General features: G+C 42.2%; 1 protein-coding gene across 2 annotated transcripts; it reads right to left on the bottom strand.

Annotated features, from left to right (window-relative positions):
* Positions 1-2967: 2967 nt before the first annotated feature.
* TSACC (TSSK6 activating co-chaperone) lies at positions 2968-9062 on the bottom strand. Of its 2 annotated transcripts, none has more exons than XM_012658592.1 (4): positions 8782-9062; positions 8124-8183; positions 4612-4740; positions 2968-3192 (listed from the first exon to the last, which is right to left on the bottom strand). In XM_012658592.1, exons 2-4 carry the CDS (start codon positions 8158-8160, stop codon positions 2978-2980), a joined length of 381 nt encoding a protein of 126 aa, XP_012514046.1. In that variant the 5' UTR covers positions 8161-8183; positions 8782-9062; the 3' UTR covers positions 2968-2977. The 2 variants fall into 2 exon arrangements, with proteins under 2 accessions (XP_012514046.1, XP_012514045.1); XM_012658591.1 differs by having other exon boundaries at positions 8886-8962.
* Between the last annotated feature and the right edge of the window lie 121 nt (positions 9063-9183).

Genomic DNA, 9183 nt, shown 5'->3' on the forward strand with positions numbered 1-9183 from the left:
AATTTTTTTAGAGACATAGTCTTATTCTTACTCAGGCTGGTCTTGAACTCCTGGCCTCAAGTGATCCTCCTGCTTCGGCCTTCCAAAGTGCTAGGATTACAGGTGTGAGCCACCATGCCTGGCCTGCACTATGTATTTTCCATCTCCTATCCTGGGGCTTCTTTGCAAGAACCCACAAAGACTCATGTATGTACAACCTGGAAGAATGGAAGAGTTAACAACATGGGGCCACTCTTGCCCAGTGGGGGTCAAGAGCCAATAGATAATTTTTCCCTTTTTCATTCCCCTTGGCTGGTGGTTCTGAGATGCATTTCACAAAGCTCCTTAGAAGGTCCTTTGGGATGAAACACCAGCCACCTATGGTGGTAGCCAACTCAGTAACACATTTTTACACCATCTTTCCCTTATTTCCTATGCCTCTCCCGTTATTCTGCATACCTGCTCTCTTGATCGCATTCCCAAATAAACTAACGCATGCAAACTTTTGACTCAGGCTTTGCTTTTGGGAGAACCTGAATAAAGCAATTGGTTCCAGACCTTCAGGATAGGATTTTGGAACTGGATCACTCTTTAGTCAGATGGCAAAAAAGGACTCCATTGCTGATAATTCCTGGTGTAAGATAGCATCAAATAACTAAGATTCTCACCAGTGGTGGATTAGAATGAAGTAGAAGTTCAAGTGTTGGGAAATATCATAGTTATGACTCTTAAATGGCGTAGGGACAATGGTAATTATAAGGATCTACTGACTTTTGTTAATTGCTATGGAACTCTTGAAAAAAAAAGAAAATTATAGGCTCAGGTCAGCCTACTGTTGACTCAAGGCATGCTGTGAAAGCCACAGAGCCTCTATGGCAATGTTTAAGGAGACTGTCTTCTCAGCTGCAAGGCGGACTGCACTGAAAATCAGACATGGGATCCAATTGATAGGTGGCAGAATTGCAAAGGACACGCACAGTGTCAACAGGTCTCCTATATCAAAGTCAGGACTCTGACAGGAAGAGTAAGACCAAAAGACCTGGGAGGAGACATTTGGGTGCATGAAACTGAGAATCTTGCACCTCCAGATTCTTTTTAACATTCCAGGTCAGCAGAAGCAAACCTCTCTCCTTGCTAGAGGAAAGCAGCTTTCCCTTGCATGGAGATCCTGCAAAGACCTCACATGAGAAAGATGTCTCAAATATGTTATTTGTTTTTGTTTTGTTTTGTTTTGTTTTGTTTGAGACAGAGTCTCACTCTGTTGCCCTGGCTAGAGTGAGTGCCGTGGCGTCAGCTCTCTGGGAGGCCAAGGCGGGCGGATTGTTTGAGCTCAGGAGTTCGAAACCAGCCTAAGCAAGAGCGAGACCCCATCTCTACTAAAAATAGAAAGAAATTAATTGAATAACTAAAAATATATAGAAAAAACTAGCCGGGCATGGTGGCGCATGCCTGTAGTCCCAGCTACTCGGGAGGCTGAGGCAGGAGGATCGCTGGAGCCCAGGAGTTTGAGGTTGCTGTGAGCGAGGATGACGCCAAGGCACTCTAGCCCGGGCAACATAGTGAGACTCTGTCTAAAAAAAAAAAAAAAAAAATTGCATTTTAATAAGAGTGATGGGATAATGGGACTAACAGAAATTTCCAGATATAACTTACCTTTCCCTTTGCATCAAAGCACAGTTAGGTCCACTCTTATCCACAAATATGGGGACCTCTTCCATTATAAAATTATTTTAATTACCTCCTTCTCCTCCTGCATGAGCAATAGCCTAGATAACCAGAATTTCTTTCTAAATGCCAAGCTCCAGTTCCTCAAGCTTCACTGTCAGTCTTATTCTTGCTCTGTTCTCTTTAACGGTACGGACTAAAGAGATCTCCCTGAAAATCCCTTCAAGAGTTGAAGGCCAATGTGAAGTTCTCTTCTCAATCACTGCTTTCTCACTTCTTTCTCACCTCCTCTGCACCTCTGTATTCAAGCCTAACTTGCCTTCCATCTTCACATTCCACATAAAAATATGGCCTCTGTGGAAAGAAAGACTAATTTGCTAATAAACCTGTAAGAGAAAGCGGTGACCTAACGTATCTCAAATGGCTATGTCAACCTGAGTTGTCTTCTCAAACCCTGAAAACATGGCTGAACTTGAACCCTCATTAAATTCACTTCACAACTTAGAAATTTCAGGACACTGCCTCTTGCTGTTTCAAGCTCAAGACTTACCCTTCTCTAAAATATAGCTCAGATTTACCCATTGCCTATCTTCATTTCTAACCCCTTTATCCAGACCGTGGTAGTTTCACATCAGATTACTATAATTACTTTATGCAGGTCTCTCAACTTCCATTTTCCCTCCACGCCAAAAATGTTTTGCCCATGGTGTTTCTACTATCCTACGTGTGTCTCACTGCTATCCAAAAGCTGCCAATGGTTTTCCAGAGCTTCTAACATTTGCTATCTGAATAATTCTGCAGGGAAAGCTGACTTGCCTGTCCTCAGCTCCTCTACATTCTACTTCACACTCCATATGCAAGGGGAAAAAGTTCTTCCCCCTACTTCTGATGACTTTTTCTCCTAACTCTAGGTCTTTGTCCAAGATTCCCAACTGACATGGAACTATGTACATGACTCCATCTATCCATACCACCCAATCCCTCCCCTTCTTCAAGTGGCATCATATGGTCATTTTCTTCAGCAAGATTCCAAGATTGATCCAGTTGTATCTTAGTAACCTCCATGTTATCCCTTAACCTCCATCCCTCCTCAGAACACCACTAAATTTTGCAATGAATTATCTGCCTTATCTGCCTTGGTAGACAGTAAATCCCACAAAACTGTCCCTTCTGTAATATGTAACTGCAAGTGCCTTGTACGATGCTTTACACTCAATGAGCGCTTATTATGAACTTATAAACTACCCATATGTAGAATATATATACCCAAATTCCAATAAAGGCTCACTGGGAAGACAAAGGGAAAAAACACACCATAACTTGGTTCCAAAATTCATTTACTGAATTGGGGCAGGTGATTTAACAACAGATGATGAGATAAAGATGGGAGGGAAGAGTTCTTACTTTCCCTCTCAGGAGCCAGTTGTGTCACGGATGCTTGCAAATTTTCCAAAATAACCATCTGTTGTTGGGCGAGCTGAGTCTGAAGCTGGAGATTGGCATACATACATTCTAGGAGTCCTAGGCATTCCTTGGGCTTGTGGCCAACTTCTGAAGGAAGAGCAATGGAGGTACAAGGGGACAAAGGAGAGAGATTTTATAATTGTACTGAGGTTGGAAGAGCTCTAATAAAATGACCTCTCTAATCCTTCCAGGCACAACCAAATCCAGACACCTTTGCTCAGCTATCACCTTCTCAGTGATGCCTAGTTGGATATCCTACTTTAATCTGAAACCAATGATTGAAACTCATTACCCCTCTCCCTTGTTTTATTTTTCCCATAGTATTTATGACCACATGACATATTTTGTAATTACTTCTTTAATTTTTGTCTAAGTCCCCCTTCTAGAATACAAGCTCCAGGAAGGCAAGCAAGGATTTTTGTCTGATTTGTTCACTGCTTTATCCTCTGCACCTAGAAGAGTGCCTGGCCCATAAGTAGTCAACGAATATTTGATGAATGAATAAAATGGCCTGGGAGTGAGGCCTAACTTCCCTTTCAAGAGCTCAGGGGTTACCTTAGCCTCTTTCTCTTACCTGATATAGTGTCTCATTAGCAGTGACTTGAAGTTCTTCCTGTTGTCTAACTTCAACCACTGTTGCAGCATTTTTTCTGATGTTTTCAACCACATTATACACAGCCAGCTCTTAGTTAACCTTGGTAATTATATTATCTGTTGTTTGTATATTTATTCATCTTGACTTCTTTTTTTTAATTTTTTTAATTTTTATTTTTTGAGACAAAGTTTCTCTCTGTCATCCCGGCTAGAGTGCAGTGGCATCATCATAGCTCACTGCAACCTCAAACTCCTGGGCTTAAGCGATCTTCCTGCCTCAGCCTCCTGAATACTAGGACTACAGGCATTCACCATGATGCCTGGCTAATTATTTCTGTTTTTAGTAGAGATGGGGTCTTGCTCTTGCTCAGGCTGGTCTTGAACTCCTGACCTCAAGCAATCCTCCTGCCTCAGCCTCCCAGAGTGCTAGGATTATAGGCATGAGCCACCATGCCCAGCCCATCTTCACTTCTTTCTTGGACTCTAAGGTCCTCAAAAACTGTCTAGTGCCCTCCTGGGCTCCCCATAGATTGTCCAAATACCCACAACTTCCCCAGAGGAAGATGAATAATGAAAATTCAAAGAAACTGAGACTGAGCTAATAGTTACTCTTTCCTTTTAACTGACCCCCTTTCAACTAACATCACTAGCAAGCAATAAGAGTTTCATTTCACTCCTGCCTAGTCTAGCAAAGATACCAGTAAGCAAGGAAGCAACACAAACTGGTAGAACTGGGAAGAAAATGAAATCAATAGAATTGAATAATCAACAAGCTACCAATGAAAAATCTAGAAGTGTCTTGACACAGAGTTGGGACCAGATCAACAACAGAAAGCTCAGGCCACCTCCTCCATGCAACCCCTCTCTCTGTTACAGAGTCCCTTTGGGAAACACTCCCTACATCCTTACCTGAGGGCAGCTTTGTTGTCTGGATGTTCAGGAAAGTAGCTGGTGGGGAACTTGCTTGAAGATTAATATAGCTGGGGGATGGTTTTGCTCTACAAAGAGGCACAGCATTACCCTCCTCTTTGGCTGGAACTAAATAAGAGGTAACTAAATCAGAGCTCATTCCAACAGGGATAGCCTTTCTAATTAGATCCCTGTACCTGGTCTATGAAAGCAGGTGCTAAGGCTCTGCGCTGAATATCTTATATATCAGAAAGATACATAAAACAAAAAGAAATCATGGTGGGATTAAGCAGGAGTCGAATAAGCTAATAAAGCTAGTAAAATCTAATTTGTTTACATTTTACAAGTTCTTAGTGATAGGCACTACATGTTTACTATTGTACTAAACGGTAGGGCATAAACGAGATGTGTAAGACATGGTTTCTTAGGTTCTTATTATCCAGTTAGGGAGACAAATCAGACACAGGTGAAACAGTGATAAAACAACACAAGGACATAAACAATGAGTCTGACAGTCTGGAGTAAAAATAAGGCCTTTCATCTGTTAGTTATACGAAGTATGTGATTAAATGTAAAAACAAATGTTTTTGAAAAGGGAGAAGAGATCAATATGAGTGCAATAGTCAGAGAAGGCTCCGTGCAGGTAGAGGATATTTATTGAACCTTGAAAACTTGGGAAGTTTTGATAAACAAAAAAGATATTTCAAGCGGGAGGGGAAAAAGGATGGCTTAAGCAAAGGCAAGGAAGCAAGAATATGGCTGAAATGGTGCGAAGCCGTGGAAAACTGGCCAGAATTAGGAGTGGGGAGAGTGGGAAGGCAGGATGGGCCATGAAGACCTTTTACAATAGCAAATATGAGATGTTTAAGCTTTCTTTTGAATACAGTGGAAAGCCAGTGAGCCTTTTAGGATTAGAAAATATAATTAAGATGGTATTTTGATTAATCTATAGGTATTAAATACAATGGGTTGGACATAGAAGAGATTCTTAAATGGGTGAATAGATCACCTTTGGCAAAATTAGTTAAGTGAGAAGGAAAAGCTGATCTGTAGGAAGCTGATGAGTCCTGTAGTAGACATACATTATTTTTGTCTACTGAGCAGTCCTTTCTCAGAGAAACTACTGTTTCTCCAGATTTCAGGACATACTGGTGAGACTGCAATCAAGCCCCTCTCCCCAACAAGGACGGGCCTATGACCCAATACAGGCCAATCATGGTATCCTGTCCCCTTTGGCAACTGTGACTGATCCAAGGGGGTAAGCACATGAGGTAAGTTGGGCCAGAGTCATTCCTGGGATCAATATATGGATTCTGTGTCAAAGAAATGTTCTTTCTTTTGATTTGCTATGCTGGGAAAATGTAAAATTGGGCCCAATGAAAGCTACTGAATTTGGCCAGCATATCATGAGAAATGGATAAAAGCAAGAGATTAGGCACAAGAGATAGGGTAGGAGAGATAGATGTATAGACAGATATTAATACCAATAGGCACTTAATCCCCAGTTCTAGTCCCTGAGACCCTGTTTTTTGCAGCTCCTCTTCCTATACTGTGAGCTCCCTCAGCGTCTCTCCCAACCGCACAAGCCCCTGAATTACTTTTTTTACTCAAGGGAATTTGAGCTGGTGTTCTGTCATATTAACATAATCACATTTGAATACATTGAATCTCAGTTAATTGTAGGAAATCCAAATAGAAATTCCTAGAACAACAGCCAGAGAAATGGCACTGAGCTCAGGTAAAAGGTCAGCTGCCAGGCCAGCCCCAAAAAATGACAAAGAAGCTACAAAAATAAATTAGCTCTTCAAGGTAAAAAACTGAGAGAGAAAATTGGACCTTTGAAGAAGTCCTCCTCAGGAGTCTGGGAAATGAAAAGGAAGTGGCAAAGTAGACAGAACAGCAATGGATAGAAAGTCAGATGGCTGGGCTAGGAAAGAATTAAAGGGCTTAGGAGAGGGGGGAGTCAATGACTCAACTGTCATAATGAATGAATGTCTCATTCACACACAGAAGAGACAGCTAAGTGCCTAGTATGTGTCAGTCACTGAGGATACCACAGTGGGCTAAACAGATGTGATCGCTCCTCTCCTGGAACTGACAGTCTTGCAATGTGGACAGTCATTAAGTGATCAAGTACACACATTATTAAACTCTAGTAAGTGCTATGAGAACACCTGACCTAGTCCGTGGAACCAGGGAATGTGTCCTTGAGGAAGTGATATTTCAACTGGGATCTGAAGGATAAAGATAAAAAGGGGGTCTCTTCATGACAAACAAGTCTGGGGGCAGAAGTGTGACAAGTAGGTTGTATGACAGAAGATGTCTTATTCTTGCCTTTACTCAGAGTGCCACAGAAGGAATGGCCTGGTAAGGGGATGAAGTGCTTATATGTGGGTGCCAGGGTGAGGTGCTTTCTGTCTGGAAGGTCACTGAGCCTATGAAAATTGAAATCTGTCAAGTTCCCTGTCAGTTACTCTTAGTGAAAGAAATCTGGGGTTTTTTCCCCCCACTAGGTTTGAGGATTTTCCAAGCTACCATAGGTCCTCCATCTTCTCCTCCCTCCCGGTCCAGAGTCATCACTCATTTGCTGGCTCATGCAGAGTGTGGTAAGCAGACAGAAGCTGAAACTCAGGTCTCAAGATTCTTACCATTTGAAAAATGTGTTAATTTCCATGCAAATGCACTTCTAAATAACTTGAGCCCTTCCTGGACATATGAGGATGCATTTTCTACTGAGTTACTAATATAAGGTTTGAAGAATAGACACAATCTATACTAAAGGAACCATATTTCTGACTAGACAATGTGTAACAGAGGGTGAGGCTGGGAGCAGCAAAAGGAGGCAGGACAGAGAAAATAATACATTCTCTTATATATTTCTCACAATGACCCTGAGAAGTAGGTAGCTTTATCCACATTTTATCTGAGGAAACTTGACCTAGGAAATTTGTTCGAGGTTCCACAATTAGTATCTGGCAATGCTGGAATTAAATTCAGGCCCTGTAGACTCCAAAGTCATGCTCTTTACCACTGTACTATACACTCTGTGAAAACAGCTAGTTAATTTACATCCAGCTATAGTATAGTAGGTCTGTCACATAAAATAATCTACTCCATCTATAATTAAGTGGATAGGCTCTGGAGTCAGAAGGCCTCAGGCATTTCCCTGGCCCAGTGTAACTGTCCCACTCAAACTGTGTATCTGTTCACTCTAGTTAATACCACGTCTTCTGAGATCCCTGTCTTGTTCTAAGTATTAAGAAGAAATACAAAGCAAGAATAAATTCATTCAACAAACAATTATTGAGCATCTACTAATTTGACAGAGTACTAGGCACTGGGAATACAGCAACGTTCCCATTTAGTGGGTAATGCAGAACAAACACACATACTTCCAATTAACCAAGTAATAGGGAACAAATATATGCACAACTAGAATAATTATCCCAAATGCTGAGCAATTAGGAAGGTCTGGCATTTAAGGGAGAGGAAGCAGGGCCTCCGACACACACCTTTTCTGTTAGTTGGATGACTAGTGTCCTGCTCCATCTGAACACCAACAGGTGTGGTGCCTGGGGAAAAATCATAGCATCACATGATCAACAACCCACGCTATTATCTGGACTATTGACAATTTCATAAGTTCTCTCCAGCAGATCTCCAATTTGGGGAGGAAAAAGGAAGAAAGGGTATACTATATTTCATGGCCAAACATAAGTGACTATTCTTTAATTGTTTGTGCTCTCATGGACCCTTCACTAGGGTCCATGAGTTATTTTCCAAAAATAACTTGGAAAAGTTATTTTTATTATTATTGTTTCCTTTTCTTCTGGACGAAATAGTTATTTAACCACACCCAAACCTTAAGAGTGTCCTACAAAAGGGCAGTTACTCTCCGTCTTCCCTCCATGCTTAATTTCTGCATTATTCGTCCTTTTCCTAACCCGTTTGGTAATTTTAAAACTCTGGCTCCCCATCATCTCTAACGACGAAGAGTTGAGTGAGGAGAGCGGGAGAGGGATGGGTGCGGGTAAAGAAAATCTCAGAACACTACGGGGAATAATTGAGAAAATGTTTTGGATAGGATAACTTAGGGAGAATGCAAGCCATCATCCTCTGGTACTGCTCACAGCTTCAGCAGAAAGTATTTGCCTAAGAAGGTCCACACACAGCAACTAGTCCAAAGAGGATAAACCACAATTCCCAGTGTGCCCAGGAAAAAAAAAATCGTTGCCGCCCAGCCCTGCCCGATGGCACTACAACTCCCAATTCACCTTGCATCTAGCCGGCCAGGTCTTCCCTCAACTGCCGGCTGAATCCCGCCCCTCTATTCCACCCCGTAGCTAAGGCTGGAATAAAAGAATGGAAACTGTCATGCCTTTCTTGACTTTCACAGTCCCATAAGAGCCGAGGAGCAACGCAGATTTTAATGTCTTCCCCTACGGTGTTAATCGACAGCCTCAACTCCAGCACCCGCTCCTGTAGTTGACACGCATGCGCAGTGGCGCGCCAGCCAACTGCCCGAGCCTTAGCGCTTGCGCTGATGTTCGCGTCGCACGCGGTCGGGAGCGG

The sequence above is a fragment of the Propithecus coquereli genome, unplaced genomic scaffold (assembly GCF_000956105.1).
Source record: "Propithecus coquereli isolate 6110/MARCELLA unplaced genomic scaffold, Pcoq_1.0 Scaffold59, whole genome shotgun sequence".
NCBI classification, from domain to species: Eukaryota; Metazoa; Chordata; class Mammalia; order Primates; family Indriidae; genus Propithecus; species Propithecus coquereli.